The 24,478-nt window shown below is 37.3% G+C and overlaps 1 protein-coding gene across 11 annotated transcripts in view; it reads right to left on the minus strand.

The window, feature by feature from the left end:
- Positions 1-24,478, minus strand: part of L3MBTL3 (L3MBTL histone methyl-lysine binding protein 3) — an 87,619-nt gene that overhangs the window by 26,246 nt on the left and 36,895 nt on the right. For all 11 annotated transcript variants that reach the window (XM_035322156.1, XM_035322147.1, XM_035322146.1 and 8 more), the window contains 7 exons: positions 23,828-23,963; positions 19,280-19,371; positions 18,583-18,734; positions 10,303-10,379; positions 7,948-8,033; positions 5,514-5,624; positions 3,900-4,014 (listed from right to left, as the gene is read on the minus strand). In XM_035322156.1, coding sequence (XP_035178047.1) covers positions 3,900-4,014; positions 5,514-5,624; positions 7,948-8,033; positions 10,303-10,379; positions 18,583-18,734; positions 19,280-19,371; positions 23,828-23,963 — 769 coding nt within the window. The remainder of the gene's footprint in view (positions 1-3,899; positions 4,015-5,513; positions 5,625-7,947; positions 8,034-10,302; positions 10,380-18,582; positions 18,735-19,279; positions 19,372-23,827; positions 23,964-24,478) is intronic.

Raw genomic sequence — 24,478 nt, forward strand, 5'->3', positions numbered from 1 at the left:
CTTCACCAGCTTCATTAGTCTCTGCACACACTGAGCAACTCAACATCTTTCTTGGAGTGAGGGGCCCAAAACTGAACACAATATTCATGGAATCATAGAATAGTCTGAGCTGGAAGGGACCTTAAAGACCATCTAATTCCAATCCCCCTGCCATGGGCAGGGACACCTCCTTCTAGATCAGGTTGGGATGTGTTCTCACCACTGCTGAGTACAGGGGGACCATCACTTCCCTAGTCCTGAGGGCCATACTATTTCTGATACAGGCCAGGATGGGACTGGCCTTCTCAGCCATCCAGGCACACTGTTGGCTCATGTTCAGCTGTCTGTCGATCAGCAACTCCAGGTCATTTTCTTCTGGGCAACTTTCTAGCTACTCTTCCCCAGGCCTATACCACTGCATAGAGCTGTTATGACCCACGGTTATGATCCGGCACTTAGGCTTGTTGAATGTCACATAACTGGATTCGGCCCATTGATCCAGCCTATCTAGACCCCTCTGCAGAGCACCTACAGTCAAGCAGATCCACAATCCCACCTAACTTGATGTTGTCTACAAACTTACTGAGGGTGGACTCAATCCCCTCATCCAGGTCACCAATAAAAATGTTAAATAAAACTGGCCCCAGTACTGAGCCCTGGGGAACAACACTGGTGTCCAGTCTCCAAGTGGCTTGAATTCCATTCACTATGACTCTTTGAGCTTGGCTATTCTGCCAGTTCTTCACCCAGTGACCTGTACACTTGTCCAAACCTTGAGCAGCAGCCAGTTTCTGCAGAATACTGTGAGAGATGGTGTCAAACGGTTTACTAAAGCACAGGTAAACAGCATCTACTGAATCCTTCCCTCATCTACTAAGCAGGTCATCTTGTCATAGCAGACCAGGTTAGTAAGGCAGGACCTGCCCTTCATAAACCCATGCTGGCTGCTTCTGATCGCTTGATTGTCCCATGTGTGCCATGTGATGGCACTCAGGATGATCTGCTTCATAACTTTCCTTGTGTCCAAGGTCAAACTGACAGGCCTGTAATTGCCTGGATCCTCCTTCCTGTCCTTCTTGTATACTGTATATTCACTAACCTCCAGACAACTGGAACCTCCAGGTAGCCAGAACTGCTGGCAAATTATCAAAAACAGTTTGTTAAGCAGAACTGCCAATCTTTTTGTCCATGTTGACCTTCTCTCAGCCCAGATATGAAGTAACCTCCTTACAACGAATGACTAAGTAAGGTAAAACACTTCCAACCAGAAACAAAGTAGATAAACAGGAAAATTCTGGAAGAATGGGTAGGTTCAGACAACCAAGCTACCACATGTAGCTTGAAGATATGCAGTCTTGTCAATAATGAGACATAATGTGGTATCACATTTATGTGTTGCTTGTTTACTGGCAGACAGACTGACAATTAGATCAGTTGGGATCCTGTAGAAATAAGTGAAATTGGACAAAAAAGAAAGAAAGAAAGAAAGAAAAAAGCAGTATCCTTATTTGAAAATTCATCTTATCACTTACTGCAGAATTGGAAAATGCATCTGCTGAGTGTTCAAAAAATATTACAGTAACTTCTCCATTCCTATTTGCACATCCAAATACAAAGAATCTGAGCTTCTACAAGGAACTTCTTTAGGACCTGGCTTGTCAAGCCATACTGTCTCCAGATCTTCAAGAAAACTGATCCAAACCACCAAAATATTCCTTCACACAGTCCAGTACTCCCTCATACAATTTTCATAGCAAGACAAAATAGTTCTTCATATAATTCAGAAGTACTCAAAATCAGGCAAGATAAAATTTAGGTGAAAGCAGGAAAAAAGCTTTTTTTTTTTTTTTTTCTTTTCTTTTTCTTAAGAAATCAGTATTATATTAATTTTCCATTTGCTTGTAACCAATGATAATGTTATGCACTCATTCTATGCACAACATAGAAAAAACATGTCCCAAAATACAGAAAAGCTTACTGGAACAAAATCAAAACTTCTGAATATAAAGTACATTCCTCTGTTCTGTTCAATAACTGCACTTAAAGCTGATTTTTTTGGTAAAGAGTCATTGAAGCATAAGAATAATGTAATTAGAAGGCATGTGCTAGAAACAAAATTTCCTTGGAAACAATATTAATATTCTTATGTTATTCTACATTCTATACTATATCGTACAGTAGTAACACAAAGTCATACTGTTGAAAGAATATAGTATTCAGTAATCATCCAAGTCTACTTTGGAAGAATGTATTATTCAGTAATCACTCAATTTTAATAGTATTTCTGCAGTGAACTACTCTTTTTCTGTTTAAAGAATGGTTACTTCCCTTTCTGTCATATTGCCCATCTTCCTTTCTCTTACTAACCTAATATCAAAATACCACTTCCTACAATTGCATACTAGAAGAGATGAACAGTGGCCTCTATTTGACCACCCAGAGGAAACGACATACTTTATGTGAAGGACATTTGCAGTTTTGTTTCTTTTAAAACCTCCAACAAAATGAAGTTATGTGTTTTACACTCTCACCTAGGTTAAAACAATTTTTCTTCAATCACAGGTAATTGAAATGTCACAACCTTATTCATTTTTTTTTGTTGTATGATAGAACTTTTATTTATGTGGCCACATACTACGTTTTCCCTCTGGACTCTTCCTTCATTGAGTATACAGGATGCACATCCCAATCTAAGAAGCAGAGATGCAGCATCCTATTTTCCCCTCATTATTCACTTTGTGTTTTGGCACTTACAGCGCTCTATTCAGACTCTGCTTTGAAGGCAGAATGATTAACTTCCTAACAGGCAGTCATCACTGCACCACTGGAGTGCTCAGAAAACTAATGAATATACTCTGATCGCACTCTTGATAGGAAACATTTCTTCTTGACGTTTTAGAAATGCTGAACTGAGGTACAGAGATTTTCAGGTAATACATTCACACTTTTTGTGTGTGCCTTATCCCTGTTATTTTGCATTCAACTTTTCAAAGTACTTAGCGCCGTTCAGCATTTCTTATTTTCCAAGCACAGCTCTTTCCAATCTCAGTTACAGCTGTGAACACTCAGCACTTATGCAAGCCATACCTCAGAGTCACAAGTCAAGTACCTATAATGTAAGTCCAGAAAAGAGAACTTGGTTTAAAATCATCTGTTCAAAAGTTTGTCTAAAGTGTTTTCACTAACTCTATCTAGAAACACAGTGGCACAGGCTGGATTATCTTTACCACCAAAGTGTCTTCTCCCTGTAACCTCCAGTCTCATTTACTACAGACCGCCCACTTCTTCAACAAGCAAAACAAAATCCACAGAGAGGGCAAGCTGATAAGACAGTATTATTATTGGTACTATGCTTCTGTTTGATTCATCTTCTACATGGGCAGCATTTTGTCTCTTTGCTCTGCTGAAGACGAAAAGGAAGGTAGCTATTTTTGAGAATTTAACACAGCACTTGAAAAGAGCACCCTCTGGACTCATCTGTGCTAAAATCCAGACTGCTAAAAAGTGCAGTCTGGACTCATCTGTGCTAAAAAGCACACTAAGTTTCAAGAGGACACAGACAGAAGATTTTAAGAATAATCCCCTGGCCCTACTGAAGTGCCACAACATTCTCATCACTGGATTCAAGAGGGTCTGGATTTCACACAACAGATCTTTATTAATGCTTCAGGTTTTGACTCTAGTTCTTATACACGCAGACAAACACTGTATTTCGATTATAGTAAGGGCCAGTAAAATATCTATGAAACAGTGATTAATTAGTGACATTTCAAATTATGTTGGTTTTGCACTAAATGTCACATTTACATTACTTTGCATATGCTAGTTGTTACTCTTCCTTGGACAACACTGGCAGAGAAAACATTAGCATGGTACACAGGCCTTTTAACATCTCTACATTATAATATGATTTCTCTTACTAAGTGGGGGCTGAAGAGGGTGTCCCGTTTTTGTACACCAGCCTGCAGGATGGATATCAGGGCTATCTACATCAGTCCAATAATCATAAATATTATCCCAGCCATCAAAATGGACCTAAAATTAAAAAAGAGAACAATGCATTTTAGATGAGAAAGCTGTACAATCAGTTTCTCTGAGTAATCTCTAGAAATGCTAACTCTGTTAGACAAGTTAATTTAAGAAAATTATGGGTGTTACAGAGAAGATACATAGATATTACATTCTAGACTCAGATACACTTTCAGTGAAGTAAAGAGAAAGGTGTCATTTGGTTATTTACCATGTCTTACATCATCAGGCTCAAATCCTTAGAGTAAAGCAAGACAAGTTTAGTTCTCACATCAATACTTAAATTAAACATGAAATTCTGCCTTTTTTCTCTCAATGGCATTTATCCATTTTAAAAATAAATAAATAAATGAACAGCACACAAGTAACAATCTTATTAAAATCAGACCATACAAGACAAGGAGTTGAAGCTGAAGAGAAAACAAAGTGTGTGACATCACAGAAAATCACCAGTACGTGGTATATATCTTTTTCAGATTAAAGCTAAATGTATTCAGCTCTTAACCTCTGTACTCCTAAAAAAATCTGTCACGCATGTGCATATACATGTACACACACTCATTCTCTAACAGAAGTCTTTCAACGTATGCTCTAGAGACAATTAAAAAAAAAAAAACAACACTCAAGATGCTACAAATCCTATCATATGAATAAGCTAGACTTGAGAGAGTTCCCCCCCATTTTTTTTAATGGCCAACTTAATGCTTAGATAGAAAGTGACTTCTGATGACTCCCTACCACTGACTAATTTATGTTCAAAATGGAATGTCAGCTGCATTTCCCGCTTGAAATACAGATATGCCTAATAAACCTCTAGCAACTGCAAACACAAATATCCTTCATCTCCATCTAATTGGGTATCTGGCGTATGCCAGTCCTAACAGACAAGGGCTTCACTGAGTAAACTGCTTTTATACAATAAAACAAAAAATAATTCAAGCATATAACTTCTGGAAAATTGTAGTTTCTTAAAAATACATTATCTGAAATGAATCCAGTCTAAAGTCCATAATTACTATAAACTTCAGAATTTCAGAAGTTACAGACAAGGCACAAGAGATCAGGGTTCATTTTTTATATCTCCCTTGTATTATCTCTCTCCTCTCTCTGGAATTTTACAGAGACAGGTTCAGTTAAACCAGGCCAAATATTTTACCAGTCCTAATACAAATATCATAGCAGCCCTTCAACATTTGTTTATTAAATCATAATTTCTCTCAATAAAATAGATAACTATTTTATATTAACTGTTCCCTAAACAATTTCCCAACATATTCATTTCCTCTCTATTATTACCTATGTCAGCAAATGTAACTTAGAGGATAACAAAACAATCTCTTCCAAAGGAGTTATGTGCATATTAATAAGTGAAAACAATGAACAAAAGCTTAGAAGGACACAGCTAAACCACTCTTTTGCTTAATTTTACAACTATAGGATTTTTTTTTTTCTAAGTACTCATCAGAAACTCAAGCAGGATGGTATAGTAAGACAGAGAAACTTACTTTTATTCTATAGTCATCAGTATCTACAATAGTTGCTACTCTGATAAATACTGGATTTCTCTTGTCAACCACTTCAAGTTTCATATTTTTCTGAAAGCCATGAGAAGGTTTCTAGAAAAAAAAAAAAAAAGAATGATGTGAAACAGAAGAAAAAACTCAACACCCTGATACAATTGTACAGTATGCAAAATCCATAGAAAACTTCCTGCATTCACTTTCTCAAATCTGCCCTTCTCCAACAAATCCAAATATAAAATGATAATTCAAACCAATTTTATTAAACTAGAAAAACAATGACTACTTCAGGATAGCAGACTCTTCATTCAAACCTTCCAATTTTATTTTAAACCAGTTTGTTTGTTTTCCTTAAACCCTCCAGAAAAATTATTCCAGAGATTTTGGTCTTTTGCCATCAGTCTCAGTGCAGTATTGCATGAAACATTACATAACAGCAGACCGAAACTTCTGTGTAATTGTCTACAGGAAACATATTTGTCTTTTTAGTGTGTGTTTTCTTGTCATGGATCACATGCCCTTTTTCAGTCTCCTAGTGAAAACAAAAGTAACCCATAGTATGACAGTAAACATTTTACTCAGAACAAACAGGACCAATACCCATTTCATAATACTATTTTGGCAAAATAGCTGGCTATGCTAGGAGTATCACATTTTATCTTTCTTATATACAGCTATGAAATCTAAAGCAAAATTTATTTCTGTTTTAAAGGAACATATGCACAAGACATGTCAAGGTTTTTATTTTAGATTCCCAGGAAAATAACATCTCTGTCCCTCTAAGACTTTCTATCATGACATTCCAGAACATCAATGCTTTTTTCACAGCTGAAGGACAGAAACTGTTTTCTCCTATAATACAGTACAAAATATGGTGACTGTCTCAGAAAGACTTCACCCAAATTCCAAGCCAATTACCATTCTATTCCCATTAAATCTGCTTTCTTACTTTTATCATAATTTGCATTTATATTAGTACAGGAAGCAGAGAAGGGATTTCCTCTGGCTCTGAAACCAAAAGGCAGAGTATAGCTGATTCCCATACAGTCAAGATCTCCTTCCTCTCCATCCTCAAAGTCAGATGGATAGCCTCATCTGAACTATTTTCTGCAGCTGGTCCTGGAACCATGCTAATCCTCTAAACAATACCCAGTCACTGTCTGTTAGTACAGTTTCTGGATCAGTTTTGAGCCATACCAGCTAGCACTCTCCCAGTTAAATGCTACCAATCCCTGCACACCTGTGTCATGTCCCTGCTTAGTTTCCCAGTGCAGACACAGCCAGCTGGATCCTACTGCATGGAGGAATCTTTGGGCCAGCTAGTGAGGCATTCCCATCCCTGAGCCCTGTGGGGTGAAAATTCCCTGATTGGAAAAGGGGGAAGTTAAAATATGGGTGTTTGGAGAGAAAATTAACAGATTTGCTTTTGGCATGACGTACTCAAGGTCACAGCCCTCCATTGTTTTGCCAAGGACTATTCCTCTCAGATATAATCAAATACCTCCTTAATTCTTGCTGAGAATGTAGTATTGAAACATGTTAATAAGAAGAAAGGATGTGCAGGGACAAACTGCACAAAAAAAAAAATAAGTTTTTGTGAGCTACTGACCCCTGGAACTGCTATAAGCATCACTTTTCCTGCTGTTGCTACTTCAGTCCTTAGCAAAGTGTTATTCAGAATTTGTGTTTAATCTGAAAAAAAAAGCTCAGGGAAACCAACTTCAGAGTGCTCTGAAGCAAGGGGCTCGGGGCTACCAACTACCTGATGCTGGCTCCTATCAGTGATGCCTTCCGCATCCTCACTGAAAATCCTAAGAGCTCACTACTGACAGGGAAGATAGGTGTCACTGAAAGAAAATAGCAAATCCTAGCCTAAAATAAATGAACAGACTTCACAAAAAACATAGTTAAGCTTGGGAGCTGTATCTGGATGCTGACCACATGCCCCGTTCACAAGCTCACAGAAGCTCACAGAAGAAATCTAATAAACATAATAAACTGCCCCATGGCTACTGTGGCAGAGAATGGACTAGATGGCCAACCAGCCTGACCTCCTACAGTCATTTTTATGTTCTCATTGTATTACACCACTTAAAATGTAGGGATAGAAATATGTATGTTCAAGATACAATATGATGACTCAGTAGCTAACTCATTATTTCTAATAGCTAGACAGTAATTTCCCATTGCAAATTACAGTTGAATTAGTAGTATTTTGTAGCATGTAATTCCATTTATAACAATTAAAATAATAAACTAATAGTAATTATTAATAATAATTACCTGATTTCAGCAAGCTTGCATAGAAATAAACCTCCTATAATGCAACTAATTAACATAAAAACATCATATATGTATTCTCTTCTTTAATTAACCATATGCACTTAAAAGCATGAGAAAAAATTAAGTATTTTCTCACCACTTTAAAAGCCCTTGCAGGTGCAGGTAATGAACTGGTTTCCTCCAAATACTTCTCCCAAGAAAAATGCTTTGCATGTGGATAGTCTGGCACAAAAGAAATATTAGCAAAATAAAACATTGCCTTATAAAAAATAATGCATAATGTACAGAATGCCTAGCACTTACCTTTAAAATACTGTTTTGACTTATGCTTCAGATTCATAAAATAATTATAAGAAAGGCTATTCTAAACCGTCTCTGATGCATACACCATGTACATTAAAAAAAAACACACCATCTTCTCCTACACAATACTGAGTGGCTAGCAGAAAGAACAATCACAATTGCTTTGGATTTGAGAATATAAGTAACGTGAACTGATAAAATCTGGCCACCTTATTCAAGAAATTTATTCAAGTATTATAACCCTAATCCTGTATTTTACAAATAATAGTTTACTGGCAAACACAATCTAGTCAGTGATGGCTTTGTACACACATTAGAGCACATCTGACTACTTGCTATGCTTTTAGCAATTTTGTTTTAACAAAATTTCTAAAAAATAGCTGGGACATTTACTATACTAACAATTTATAGGCATCAAAGAAAATGTTGCCCTTCTCAGAAAATGTCATGTTTACAAACACTTTATGCAAGTAAAACACAGAGAGCTTTCCTTTCACAGAACAGGCAGTGCCTGTCCTTCACTAGAAGTTTAATGTGAAGTTTTAACATTCAGATTTATCATCTGGAACAGAACAAAACCAATTCTCATTTGTTTTAAAAGGGATTTCGCTGAGTAATAGGCTGTAATTAACCTTCTGACAGACAGACTGCTTATGACTTTTTAAGATTGCTGGGCATTAGAATTTCTCTCTAAGCTTATTTTAACCAATTAAAATTTTCCATGTCAGACCATGGATGGCAGTTTCTGCTATAGATCCAGAATGTTCAGCTTTCTTCCCCTAAGTCTTCAACTTCATCAGCAAGCTATTGAACTACTTGGTCCAACTCTACAGTTGACCAAGTTCCATTTTGCGGACTAAAAAGGCTTCTTACAGAGTTCAAAGATGGATTGTGGATTGTTCTCTGAAATTCTTTGTTGATATCAGCAGCATGAAAATTCTGAAGACTTTGAATATGATCTTCAGCTTGCCCATCAAGTTAATCATCAAGTTAATGCTTTTTTTTTTTTTAATTTCAACAAAACACTATTTTTTTCTAACTAACCTACTCCAATTAGATAAGAAAAATAACAAGAGAATAAATAAAACAGCTATTTATAATTTCATAAGTATCCAAGCCAGTATAAGTCACCATTTCTAAGAGAAATGGTTCTATTTCCCAACTAATCCTTCCAGCTCACTGTGATAGAAGTTTTATTTGAGTGATCATAGAGTGATTCAGTCGGGAACAGATCTAGCTCAAAATTAATCTAGAAAAAAAAACACAAAGCGTACAAAATTTTTGGTATGAGTGTTGGCCTACATCTTCTTAAACCTGAATTAAATCTTATCAAGCTGTCTGGGGACAAAATGGTGTAAACTTCAGCATACAAATGTTCTGATTTGACAGGCATACAATTGCTACAGCAGTGCTATGACAGCTAGCCTAACCACTGTCAGGTGGGACGGGTGCTGTATCACTTTCCCAGGTTCCAGGTACTAGGCTGTCAGCTGGTTATATTGCTTTTTAAAATCCTTTATGTCTGAAAGCTGTACAGGCACCAAAGGCTAAAGAGATATAAATTGGATAGCAGATATTTTTATAATTCTGCGGTCTGTACTACTACCCACATACCCATCTTCATTTTCCCATGGCAGGGAGAGCATTTAGTTAAATCAGCTACATGCAACAGCCCTGAAAAACAGGGGATTTCTTGTATTTAGGAGTAATTAGTATACTTTCATTCCTCAGAACTTTCTCACTGTTTTCCTCTCTTCCAAAGAGTCCTTCAAAGTTTGACTCCTTGATCAGACAAGGCAATCTTCTCATCCATGCATTATCATACATATTTAGTTCACATTGTTTTTCATACAAAACAATCTCACACACCTAGAATTCTCACAATGTAAGCCTTACAATAAGTGAATACATTCAGCCACTAATACAAACCTGTTCAGATTTCAATGAGTATCTTTTTCTGGATAGATTTATCTATTAAAGCAACATACATGTGCATACTTAATAACAAAAGTCTATTGTACCTCTGTTCTGAGTAAATTATGTCCTGTAAAAACTGAACTAGCAATACCAATTCTTAATTACAGAAAGAAAAATTCAGGAGAGGTAGCAATAAGCTTATTGGAAGACATAATTCTGCTAGGTGGCTGTAACTACCTTAAATCCTTCAGATGTGTAGTATGATACAGACCTGGTGGGGTGATGAGAGTTCTTTTATGCTCTTTACACCATCCAACAGGATGAATATGGGGGCTAGCTGCCTCACACCTGGGGGAGAAAAAACAACACAGTTCTTCAGACATTCTATTATGCTTGTAAACAACATATACTAAAAAGAATTAACAAATTCTAAATAACCTATGATATTCAACTTAAACTGCAAACAGTGAAGACATGAACACATTTAACACAGACTTTGTTACTAACTAAACAAGCATAAAGCTTTATTTAAAATTTCACTGAAAGATCAATAAATCAAGTCTAAGTCAGTGGTAGACCTCTATTGGGAAACTATAACGCTAGACCTGAAAATTTCCAACTCTTGGTAGAAACATTTTGCTTGGTTACAAGTTTTGCAATGCCAAGACCCAAACTTTAAACCAAAATTTGAAAGACCTTGATTAATGATCTGAGTGCACCTAGAAGAAGATTCGAAAATCATGCACAACTGCAATAGACTGACAATAGCAAGTAAAAATTCAATACAAGATTCTAAGTGGTTTAAATGGAGCTATGAACGTGTTATTACAACCCAGCAGCACACAAGAGAAGTAGAAGTCTGAGAGAAACTGTCAGCAAAAGAGAATAAAATAGCATTTTAGACCTCAATCTGCCTGAAAGAATCCAGGACTAATCAGTGAACCTAAATTGCCTTAAGAAGGCTGACCAAATTCTTTCAGTCAAGAGACTAACAAATTTCTGTATTTTCTGTTATGTACATCAAATTTTGCACAAATGCCATTGCCTCTGGTGCGACACAAGAACCACAGAAGTCTAACAGGCAGGGCAAACTACAGCTGATGTGCTGGTGATACCAAGTCAGAAGTTCTCTCCTTGATAGGATAATAGAACCAAATTTGCAATATTTTACTGTGCTTAGTTAGATAGAATGAAGACTAGAAACTTTATATGTCTGATGCTATATTACTCACTAATTAGTCAGCCTTATCTGTAAGACCATCCAGAATTCTATCCCAGGCTGGGGGAGAGGGGCAAGAAAATGTAGGCCTGGAGGATGTGCTGTAAAAAATAGGTGAGGAACTCATGGCATGCACGCGTCTTTGGATGTGTAAATTACTTAGTTTAGTATGCATGGTTAAATTGGAATAACAAGATAAAAAAGAAAGAGATGGTCTAAGCATGCTCAAGAAATGAATTAAAGCAGCAAACATAGTGAGGAAGACTACCGTAATATCCAATATTACAGAGCACTGTATACTTAAGTGTAACTTCCACTATTGCCTAACTTTCACTATTGCCTATCCCTAAAGGTCAGCTTCTGTAGCTGACACTATATACTCCTAGAAATGTACCTATCCCCTTTTAGGGGATCCTGGAAGCATTTATATCTCACAGTGGCTGCAAGCCCTGAGACTCAACTCACTCTACGGCCAACAAACCTTGTTCTGAGCAGTGATGCTGTGACCTGCCCAGGAGACCAAGGTGCCATACAACATATCATGATGGACATTGCACACAACACAGCCAAATGGAGAGGTAGCTGCACCACTCTGCATGCTTGTCTGTGGAAGTTAAAGTAGTTAAGGATTTCATTCCTCATTCCCCAAAGGTGGGCTCAGGAAATAGGCTTTAGACTGGGCTGAAGCAGTCTAAATAGAAACATTGTCTCTCCCTGCTACTGAAGGAATGCTGCGTTCCAAGTACTTTGCAAAGCAAATATTTACTGCGAAAAGAAGCCATGCAAAGAGCATCCATGCATGAAGGCATCTACTTAGTATATACGATGATCTTTGCATAAAATATTGCAACAGTCATTGTGATTCAGTTTCTATTTAATCTCTCTTTGAAGTCAATGTTTCAACCACTAGGCTGGAGATTAACAGATATTCTTGCCTTTTTCCCTCCAGCCCAGGAGTTACTAATGCAAAATACACGAACAGTGGCTCTGTTCTCACTAGCTGTTGTAACTGAATCACTATCTGTATCTACCTTGAAAGTATTGGCTGGAAGTTCATATACCGTTCTCTCCCTTCATTAGCAGGGAGCTAATTAGCTAATAGCTAATTAATATTTTTAAAAACACTGCATATTAATAATCTGTAATATCTAAGAGAGTACAAAGAACTGTGTATGAAACAAAACGATGATGAAGGTAAATTAGCAAGAACCCTAATGTCTTTACGCATAGGTCAAATGGTAGTTCTGCAGTCCATGAACACAAGCATGTTGTAAGGACTGCAGAAGGAAGCAGCACAGAAAAGACTGCAGAATGAACCCTGGGCAATTATCATGTTGTAATTTTGAGCCTGTGCTGCATAAAAGAAAAATGAAGGAGCATGCCATATTTAGAATACACAAAATGTTAAACTTTTAAATAAAAATCTGAAAAGCAATTTTACACAACAATGTCTAAAATTCAGTACAGATGTATTTCAACAACAGAAATGCAAGCTGGGTGTCTCAAAACCAGTCTCACAACAAGCACTCCTCTAGCCTTGTACCTAAAAAGAGCATACTAATGCTGAAAAATATTAGCCAACCAACTACAGCTATCTTGTGGCTTTATGTTTGAAGCTGTTGTGCTCATATTTCTTTGTAATAATGCCAAATGAATCACCTTCCAGCAGATAAATCCTACCTTTGATAGACTCTGTGATGGCTCTGACAATAGCCAACAATTCAACACACATCAAGAATACCAGCCTTTTGTCCTACTACAATATACAAAGCTATACTGTATCTATATAGTATTTATAGTATTGCACCAAATACTTTCTAAATAACAGAAAGTACCGTTAATAAAAGGAATGAAAAGGACTTTTATGATTATTTTGCATTGTTGAAACTTGGCACTCACTCTGACTCTTAGAAATGCTTTGCCCTGAACAAACCAGAAAACAAGTGAATGCTTCATGCTCCCTCTTTCTTCTTCCCTTCTCTTTACAGTAACTGTGAAGAGAGGCCAAAGAGCAAGGGGGACAGCATTTCTCTATTCTATCTTTTTCAAAATGAGAGTATTTCATGGAAGTATTTACCCAGACAGGGCATCCTTCCACACTGGAAGGGTGTACCTGTATTACTTTATGAAACGTTTTGGAGTAAAGGCCACAAATTACTTTCAAATTCTCCAGAGTTAAACTTGGGATCAAGACCCAAGCTCACAAGCCACTATGGTATTACCAGCATTTGCTTACAGCAATGGATTAAATGTGTCAAAACACTTGTCAGGACTTCCTGAATGCATTTCTTCTGTTTTGCTTCTTCAAGCATACAGTTTGAACACACATGCTCACAAAATTATGCATAGCAAATGCCACTTCACACACTTCTTGCCTTGAAGACTGAAGAAGGTCTGTCACAATGGAAGATGCACTACTGGAACATGCTCTGACAGTGCAGCAATAGGAGTGAACACAGAATGTGTAGCAACGAAGGCCAGACAGAAGAGCACAGCAAAATAGCATTATAAAATATTTGTAACATTTTGATTTGCTTTACCAGAAAACACGGTCATTACAGATGAGCCTATAAGAAGCTTCTGTAACCAAGGTGGCCTCATGAAAAAAAAAACAAAAACAAACAAACAAACAAAAAGTGGCACAGTTCCAGCAAAAACAGTTCATACAGCCCATCTTTGCATACTGATTTCACACAGCCTTTCAGCTTCTAACAGTCCATTTAACAATACAAACTAGAGATCAGTAAAAATCACACACAATTTAAAGCAAAGCTATCATGCTTTAATGTGTGTTATTTCATGGACATATGCATCTAGTTTGGAAGAGCAGCTACGGCCTGTCAGCCTAAGCCCATGACTTGTCAGCTGGAACACCCAAGGCTATTCTGACTTTTCACAATCAATTTGCCGTGTCCCACAGATTTTTAGCTCCCTTACTCCGAAACAGATCACAGAACACCCAGCTCACATGCTTCATAAAACACAATGATCCCTGAATTTTGACGGTGCCCACTAGGCCCAGAAGGCCGCCATCACTGGCAGGAGCTGCAGAACTTTGTACCTCCACAGCCACCTCTGTCTGGACTGCAGCAGCAGAGCTGTGACACAGGCACATAGAGCAAGATTATAAAGTTCACACAGTTTATAACACTAACAACCAACTCCTTCTGTCTTGTGGGAGCAGGCAGACAGAAGATATCTATTATCTATACTGGAAATGAAGCTAATCCAGGCAACTGAAGAGGAGCCAAAAGCAGCAGCGAGTCAGCTGAACCACACAGGGTTCACACAGAACAGGCAGCAACTTGGCTAGGTTATGGACGGCCTAACGACATCCTACAAAAGAGGTCAACACAGAAAAGAGCTACGTGATGTAAAAAGACAGGAAGAATCTCCACTGTTCACAGCTTCCCACAATAAAACAGCTGAGGGCAGTTTTACTGCGAGCCCCTGGCGTGTTCAGTCCTCTACACAAAAGGAACGTGTCTGCAGTGGTACGATCCCTAACTCATGGCAGGAGAGCACCTCCAGACGATAGACTCAGCTATGGAAGAAGAATTAGTGTTTCTCTATTGCTCACTTTCAGCTGTTCTGTTACTTTTCCCCAGAAATCCGTTTCATATATATAGCTCATTAAATTCAGATCAAGAAAGACAGATGATTATGCTGGCTGTTAAAAAGAAGAATATTCAATACTTTCAGGAAAACATCTTTCCACATGGGTCTCCACCTGACGATTTGAACAGAATTCTTATTTAGTAATCAACATTTTATTTAAAACAAGCTGTATGTGTTATACCCATTTTCTGTTTTGAAATAATTTCTGATTTTTCCTTTTGGTGAAACAAATCTTTTGGTATTTTAATTTTCATTTTATTAAACATACATAGAATCTGTAATGGAAAATGTTATCTACCAAAAAATATTCATAAACACATGCATTGCACCCATAAATATTATTATGCCCTCAGGAATATTACTTATGCAACTTCTTGACTGTGAGATTTCAGTCCATCTAACTATGTAGAAAAAAAAAAAAAAAAAAGAAAGAAAAAAAAATGCAGAAATCATCCTGCAGCCCCATCTAGTGCATAAGTGAGAATACTTCATCATTACCAATATAAAGCAGGTATCATTTTAGGTCAGGACTTCCCAAAATGTGAACCATGAGGTTATTGCATACATACATAGGTGGTCTACCAAACCACATTATCATGTTATCCATTGAAAATCTGATGATAAGACAACGGCATGGTGATTTGCAAGAAATTTTACAGCTCTAGAATCATGCACTATCCATTTAAATAGTTAAAATCATGTAGTATAACTCACAACTCTTGAAGATTTTTTTATCTTCTTTTTGGTTTATTATAACCCCATCAAAAAGACCAATCCTTTCAAAGAAAGCGTGCGGCAAAGTTAATTATCTCAAAAAAGAAACAAACAGAGCACAACTTTCAAGGACTTTACTATTAGCAAAGTAGCAGATGGTGGTGGAGAGCTGAACTGGCCTCTTACTTAGTCTTGTACCAAAGATCCAGCCTGTTCCAAAACTCACCCAGATAAGACAATGATTCAGATAAAAGTAATTCAAAACTTCCTGAGGGGAAGACTGATGGAAGAGAACAGTGAGTGAAGCACAGGATGCTGTATTTTCCCACATGCCTGATAAACTGATCCCAAAAGATGACCCAAAGCACCTCTTCTGCAGGGGATGCTCAGACCAGGCAGTGTATTAGGGCAGCTAAAGCCCTCTGACCCTGCAAGTGTGGGCTGCAGCATGCTCAGCATAGCCACTGCTCGATCTCTCCTGAGGTCCAGCAGCAACAAGCTAGTACAGCTTCTCCTCCTGCTAAGGCTCTGACTGCTTCAGGTTTTGTCACCAAAGTATTAGGGAGCTTAGGGTTCATATAGGTATGTAAACAGAGATGTAAGAGATTGAGGACTGAAAGCCAGTGAGGACCTACAGTTAATTCATAGAGATACCCAAAGACTATTTTGGGTAGATATCCAAGTGCTACTTCCAGATTTAGTCCAACCTTAAGAGCATTTGAAAACTCCCCTTGGAGTGAATGTATTTGGCTGTCAAAGAAGCATTATTTGTTTCATCAAAAAAGAGCACAAATGGAAAGAACCAGAAGACTTGTGGAATACAGACAGACACAAGTTCTCCTTCCTGAATGTAAGGCTTAAATCTGTCCATTTTGTCCACTATTCTTCCCTCTAAAATCCACTGCCAAAGGTAATTCAGTGGAATTTATAGTACACTGGAAGTATCACCATAATACATTAAAGAGCTGTAGCAATGGCTAGTTCTAGCTAGTGTGCTTATTTTCAACCATTAACATGTTTTCTAATGTTCAGGGAAAATTCAGGCAAACTATCTTCAGGCTGAAAGCCTCAAATCTAAAAAGCTTAGGCTATGGTAATATATTTCTGTTTCCTGAAATCCAGTAAAATTAAGTAATTAAGTTTTTTCACTTATTCAAGAAAAGTAAAGAATTCATATAGTTAATGAAAAAGTTCAATTTACCCAAACTAACCCACAGAAAGTATATAGGAAAGAAAGGAGCTTGTTTGAAAATAACCCAGAAAATAAAGGTACTTGCTTGAAAATCCTCAGCTACATGACATATATAATTTTTTGTTACTGAAATCATTACAATTCTGAGATAAAAATTAACATGCAGGTGCAGGAAGATTGTGAGGCCCTCCACTCTGGGTAATCCCAACATGACCTTCAATTTTTAGTTAGAGACACTAATTCATAGATGTGAAGTTCATGCACCCAAGATATTTTAAGGCCTCTATAAACCTGGTATCTAAGATTCAAAATATAAGTGGGATGCATTCAGGATACATTTACAGGTTCTCGTTCGGTCAGATGTTCCAGTGCTATTTTCTTTCACTATTCTTTCATAATATTTTCTTTCCTTCCTCCTCTATTCACTTCTGTTCTCAATTGCAACAACGCTAATGGAGGCCTGCTGACATGAGAATATTACTGTGCCTGAAATTCAGTGTATGTCTGCAACGCTTTATAGATACCTATGCTACCTCTGAACAAACTGTGTTATATTACACTGAGTTTGTTTGCCTTAAAAGCCTTGCCCAAATGCTGTTTTCATTATTGATTAATGGCATAACTGTTATTCATGAGCATTGACATATCTGGAAATTCAGTACAGCTATTACCACCCCCCAGTCTCCTGCTACTTTGTAGAGGAAATTTATGCACTGTGTTACTTTGTTATGGAGATAATCACTAATCTTTCCAGTCTTTGAGTGGTATGGCCTATCATCTTGTTACTTGGTTCTTGACTTACCTGAAATGCTGGCTCGCTGCTGTTTTAATAATTTAATTCTCCTACAGCTTATTTGTCATGTAGCCCATACAATTATTATTTCAAGAGACAGACTCACAAAGTTTAGAAGTTAGAGAACACTTTCACATCATTCTCACTGACACAGTACCCAAGTTGTCATCAAGTACAGAGGAAAAAAAAGCTTTCTTCATTCATTTTTACAAGCTATACCATTAAATTGCCACTGCAGAAGCCAAGATGCAGCCTTACAATGATCTACCAGTTCTGTAGTAATTTACTCTTAAAAGAATGTAAGATACACTACTTTGCTCTAGATGACCTACCACAAGACCCTGCAAGTGTAAGTAAAAACCTGTGCTGTGACAGCCTAAGTCTGAATTTCTTTCAGGATCTCTATGGTTATAACATGTCCTGCTGCTTCCACTGACTTTATGAAAAGTCCCTCCACCGTACAACATGCAGAAATGTCATCTCCAATACATGGCAGGATATCAGTGGCCCAGTTTTCAGAGGAACACAAAACACAAAAGACAAAAACCAGATTTTGCTAACATCCTGATACATTACAGTAATGTCTAAGGTTCAGGCTGAACAACATAATGGACCAAGAACATCATGAGGTTCAGCCTTTCTTTCTATTTACAATTATGCATAAATTTAATTCTAAGTACAGTCACATTATCATGATGCGTATTCTTCACTAAAGACATTAACCTCAGCTATACTATGTAATTGAAATGAGAAATTAATCTGCAACTCCAGATGTAGCACCACGTACAAACAGACACTCAGTACAATCTCTGAAAATTTTTCATGTGCAACCTGACAAGGAAATTTGATTCATCTGGTCTACCAGTGAGACACACTCTGGTGGCCATGATTACAAATCTAGCAAAAGTTGGTATGGTAACTGTATGCACAGTCTGGAAACTATCACAGAAAACACTGCTTAAAGCTAACACATTTCTGATACATCTCACTAGGATACAAAACAAAAACATCATACCAGTAGTCGTAACTCTCATCCCAGTTGTCAAAATGAACCAGAAAACGATTGTCCACCATGTCTGTTACCGTAGCAACACAAATGAATGTAGGGTTCTTTTTGTCTACGGCTTCCAGCTTCATCCCTACTCGAAATCCCGATGGAATCACTGTCTACATAGAGAAAGACATTTAATTAAAGATAAATACTGTAAATCCAGAAATCTCCCCAGTGTCCACAATCAATATATTCATGTCATTTCTAAGTTTCCCAATTAGCTTCTCCAACAGAGTGGCAGCAGCTTAATTAGTTGACATGAGACATGCTCAAACACAGAGACACTCCTGGTTTATGAAATAAGAAAGTACTGAACATGCTGCTAAAATAAAACATGTTGCTTTTGACTCTGTTTCAGACACTCTCTCTGAAGGATTGCTTGTTCCACAACAGTATGATGTAAGATACAGTAGTAACAATAATTATTGAGATTCATTTAATATACCATTTCTGAATATATCAGATATTTAAACGGATTCATAAAAGAAAATAATGGATGAGCATTGCAGAGGTGAACTGAAATGAAGATTACTACTGCATTTGTTTAAATTTAAGTATTTACAGGTCTCAAGTCAGCCATCACTGAAATGTGCCGTAAGTCTACCACACACGCGAACCCACTAACAACTTTCCATACTACCAGTAACAAACAAGTACTTACGGTATTCTGGTTTTCAAACAGAGATTTAGGAGCTGCTTGAGCCTTGCATGCCTTTAGATACGAGGGCCAGTTGAATTCTTCTTCCTTATATCCTAAATAAGGGCCATAAAGGAATGTCAGGAAATAAGATGGGCATGATACGAAAGGTGTAGAAATTATTTTTCCGTCCAGTTCTAGACTGTTTCTTACAATTTTAAAACTAAAAAGCTTATTCACCGTTAATTACTTGTTTTATTTTTATATAAACTACATAAGAAAAATTTAGATTGAAACTAATTATTAATTTTACCCCAATATGAACTCAATGAGTCTCTAAAGGTTCACTCTTTTGGATTACTAGAAGCTGAAGAAGCTGGACACACTGTAGAGTAGTTTACAGAGTTCAAAAGAAAATTGATGAAGTTCCTCTATTCTTATTTGTACATCTGGTATTACAAAGAGGAATCAAGTTCTTTATTTAGTGCTGGTTGAGCTTCCTTACAAAAATGTCAAGTTTTCTTTACGCTAACTGAACAAAATACTGCTTCACATTATTAGTTTCCTGTAGTTGGCTAGGACTGACATTTAAACTGTTCCTAATCTTGATCTAGGAGGAAGAGTAGACATATAAATGAAGCACTAGGCCACGACTCAGGAGACTTCAGCTCAGTTTCAATTTAACCTTCAAAACAATGCAGGGAACGTTTCTTAAAAAAATTACTGCTCTGTCCCTGATCTCTGACCTCAGAGTCCTGACTGGCAAAGGACATGGAGGTCCTTGAGGTACAGAACAATATTTAAGGGAAGCCTAGAAACTAAAATGTACAATTCTACCAGGTATCAAAAATCACAATCTCGGTAAGATAACAGTTTCATACTGTAATCTCCCTCCCATCCAACAAAACTCTACAAGCAGCACAGGCTACTAGCCACCTCTCTTTCCCCATGAAAACCACACCTCACCACCTCTCTTCTTTCTGCCCTGCAGCTATCCTCTAACTTTCCTCTGACGGTCTGGCTGACACACACACAATCAACAAGCTCAGGGCAAGTGCTCACTCCTGTGGCTTTTCAGTCTGTGTCTTGGATTTCAGAACCAACAAAGGCCCCAGAGCTTTTCCAGCTATGCCAGTCAGTCTAACAAAAGGACCTTCCACTTCCAACAGACTTTACCCTACTAAATTGTCAGGTTAAAACTGAAACAGCATGACCACGAGTAGCTTTAAAACAAACTCCTCAGGTTATATCGAAACAGCTGCTTATACCATCGATGCCACAGAACCCTGTATGCAGTTACACTGTAAACAGTCTCCTACATGCGTTTTCCATATTTTTTTATTCTATGAATAGAATAAAAGGAAAGAAATCTGGGAAAGAAATCTAAACTTCTGTCGATAGTTCGCCTCTTCTAATATTTTCTTATGGAAAAAGTAAAATAATTAATAATATATAGAACTGCATAAGTAATTCACATTAAACTGCATGTACATCTGATCACTAAAGCAACAATAAAGAGCTGTAAGCACACAGAGCCTCCTTCCTTTATTCTGTTCAATATGCTTTAGGAACATCTATTTTAGTTCATATATTATAATTCAGTAAAACAAGACCCGAAACGCCACCAATTTCAGTGAGTGATTGCTTTAACAAGTGAAATGTGTCACCTTTTGACTATTTAAAGTGTTATTCAAATATGCCACAGACTACAATAGCTCCATGTAACCTTCTGAGAATCTCGTATTTTCCAAGACACCACAAGTAATGAATCCTTTCCTTCAGTCTCTCCACATTGGCCTTTTTTAATTTTAAATATTAGCTAACAGAAATTAATCTCCAAGTACAAATAATGATACTTTTCGTTATATTATCCCTGCCTCTTGTTTTAATGCACTATAGCTGTAGACCAGCCAAAACCATTCTTAAAGCAATATGGTTGGTATAAAGCCTTTAATTCTTCCTTGGCAATTCTAGAGAAAATTCAGACCTAACTCAAAGCTCACAGTAGACAACTCCCAACTCACAGTAGACAAAACTCCCATCTACTGCATCTGCAATAGGATCAGGTACTGCTATTGCGCCAAAGCTCATGGAAAATTAATTTGTGTTGGTAGACAGTTTCTGGACAGCATGGGTCTTCTAGTCACCATGTCAGAAAGGAATTCCTCTACCTCCTACACTATCTATCACTCAAGAAAGGACTGAAGGTCAATTTGATCAAGCCGCTGTAGATATATAGAACAGTATTCACTGATTAAAACCACAGGCTTCATTAATTCCCAGTCAATTCAAAAGCACAAAATATGATTGCTAAGTGGCATTACATAATTTCTTAACTAGGTAACAGTCTTGGTTTTTTTTTTGTAATACAGCAATACATTTTCATCTGCTGTGAATCTGAAAATTCTTCTCACTTTGATCACTCTCTTAATCATTTGTCAGTGAAATTTTATTTTCAAGAATCTATGAAACTACATCATTATTAGGACTACATATGTTTCTGGAAACGTTTGAGCTCTTTTGTGAAGTAGTATTTTATATACAATGCAGTGCCCCAAGCAAAATGCTGTAACTGGTATCAGCTTTAGTGTCAGTACAATTTGCAATGGGCACCAAATAGAAAGCACTGTTAAAATGTAATACCACAGCAAAATATAAGCAATCTGTCCACCTATCTGTTGATCCACTAGATATAAGAAGTTTCAGAGGACAGAAAAATGTACTATACATGAAAAAAAAATCTGGTTTTCTTCAAAACCCAATAAAAATGCACAAAAAACTCCAACAACCTCAAATTGAACTCCCTTTGCTTGGAATAACAGAACTCCACAAATGTCAGTAAAACATAAGCAATGAAAGACCTCCTGCTGCAAAACTAGAAAAATATCTTTAACTGATGAACGGCCAATTCCTCCCACCTCCTTCCAATGTACAGTACTGCTTGTTCTCTCCCATTCCTCTTCCATCCCACATGCAAGCTAAGCTTGCACTGGGACAACAGAAGAAGTCCCACAAGTACAAGAGCAGGTTTCAGGAAACGCACCTCATCAATAATCAAAGAGTTTGTTGCTGAGGTGAAGCAAAGGAGCCAAGCTACACAAAGGGCAACATACTTTGCTGGTCTTGAATAAAAATACCAGAGAATGATCTTGTTATTTAAAAGTAATAATATGTTCTTGGGGGTAGCAGCATTACATAGCTGTGCAGGATGACAACCAGATTCCTGGCATGTACTTCCACATTTCCTTATCACCCACAATACCTCTGATAGGCTCCACGACTTTCCCAAGTAAAAAGAGCTGTCCACTGGTTCAGTGTGGTGAAAAACTAAACTAAACTTAAACTTACAAAGCTTGCTTTCATAACATCAATCACTGTAACTCATTTGCTACATAACACTACAGTGAAGGCCAACCTTCTGAGAAAATCTGATTTATGTTCAAGAAATTGCTATTTCTTCATAGCTAGTTATGCAGAACTATGATCCAAAGAAAGGTCATGTACTCAAGTGGCTGCATGGAACACTCTTGCCCTGGAGCCAGTGAGAGGTTTGTGGAGTTCTCAAAGGAGCTGCAGTCCATGCTCCGTCCTACAAGGCGTGCAGAAATGCCATCTTCTCCCACACTGGTAAGCCCTCATCCCATGTATTTTCAGTTGCTTTACTCTCACTTTTCACACCTGAGCACTTGCATCCACAGTTTTATAATTCTCTAGAACGCATCTTCTGACTCTGTGTAATCATCATTCTGCAGACTTTCTAAACCTACCTAATCCTACCCTCTGTATGTCAAAACATCCCATTAACTTCTTATGCTCCTGTGTTCAGGACATGCTCCCTTTAACCCCATTTACTCCATTCCCTCCAAAAAGGGAGTCTATTTGTCCATTTTGTCATGGTACTGTTCAGTGCAGATGCCCTCTATCCACCAAAAGAAAATAGTTATATAACCTTAAATGAAATATTTAAAGAAGCAAGTTCCAAATATTTCAACAGACGTATGCTTATTTATATAAGCTTATTTATATAAGCTATGTACAAATTTGTTTTCAGGTTGTAATCTTCACACTGTTTTCTCCATCCTAATCTGTTCATTACTCTGTCTCCCGAAGCTTAACCTTTGAGGCAAAAGCACACAATCATCATTAATCTATGCCGAAGTATGTTTGTTGTTAATATGTAATAATGAAAATCTCCTGAGACCTTCTGCTAAAGGATTCTCAGTTGCCTGCGAGACCTCTCTTTAAGCATACATGTCACCAGGATGCTGCTAGTTTACGTTCAATAAACATTCATTTGGGAAATACTTCTGTTGCTTAACTTTCTTTCCTAATGCTTTATGAATTACTTTTCTGGTTTGTTTTATTTCTTGTGTTCTCTGAATTTTCACTGAATAAAAAAGGTAGGTTATCGACCTCAAGGCTTAAGGCAGAGTTTAATTTGCCCTTTTCCAATATTCTGACCAAAAGAACAAAAACATTTCTGATTAAAATAAACCACAACACTACAGCATTACATTGATAGTCTCAATCAGAGAGCTATGGAAAATGCACACATTTCAAACTAAACAATACCTTTAGGTGGGTGAAGCTTGTGACCTGTTTTTTCACACCATCCAACAGGATGAATGTCTGAAGAATCAGCATTCACCCAGAAATCGTAACAATCTGGGTATCCATCAAAATGGAGTCGTATTCTGTAGCCACAAACCTAAAAGCAAGAATGTACAACATACAAGCATAAGGTTTAAGATATCTGCCCTACGCATAACAGCTTCTGTTCAGTATGAAGTATATGAATATATTGTTAGCAGCCTTTTACTTCTGCTCAGGCAAACACTGAATGAATAAACTCACTTGATAAGAAAGAAAGCTTGACAAAAAGCAAAGTATTCGAGTGCCTCCTCTTCTGGTAAAAAGCATTAACTATGAGCCGAATACTTCTATTATTGTTCAAAAAAATGAAAACTGTTCCAGCCCAACAGCAGAATAAAATAGAAATCCTAGAGAAGACCATGGATACAGCTGATATGATCATGGAGAAAGTGCCGATAATGATGCTTTGAAAGTATCCTGATTAATCAATATTCAAGAGAGCACTGCTAGAATGCCAACAATGACTATGTTAAACATGGTCTCGTCTCCAGAACTGTTGTGACAGATATGCCCCAGAACTTCATTATTCCTTAGAGTAATAAGTTAATCACCAAGTCAAAGGGAAAACCA

The sequence above is a fragment of the Oxyura jamaicensis genome, chromosome 3 (genome assembly GCF_011077185.1).
Source record: "Oxyura jamaicensis isolate SHBP4307 breed ruddy duck chromosome 3, BPBGC_Ojam_1.0, whole genome shotgun sequence".
NCBI classification, from domain to species: domain Eukaryota; kingdom Metazoa; phylum Chordata; class Aves; order Anseriformes; family Anatidae; genus Oxyura; species Oxyura jamaicensis.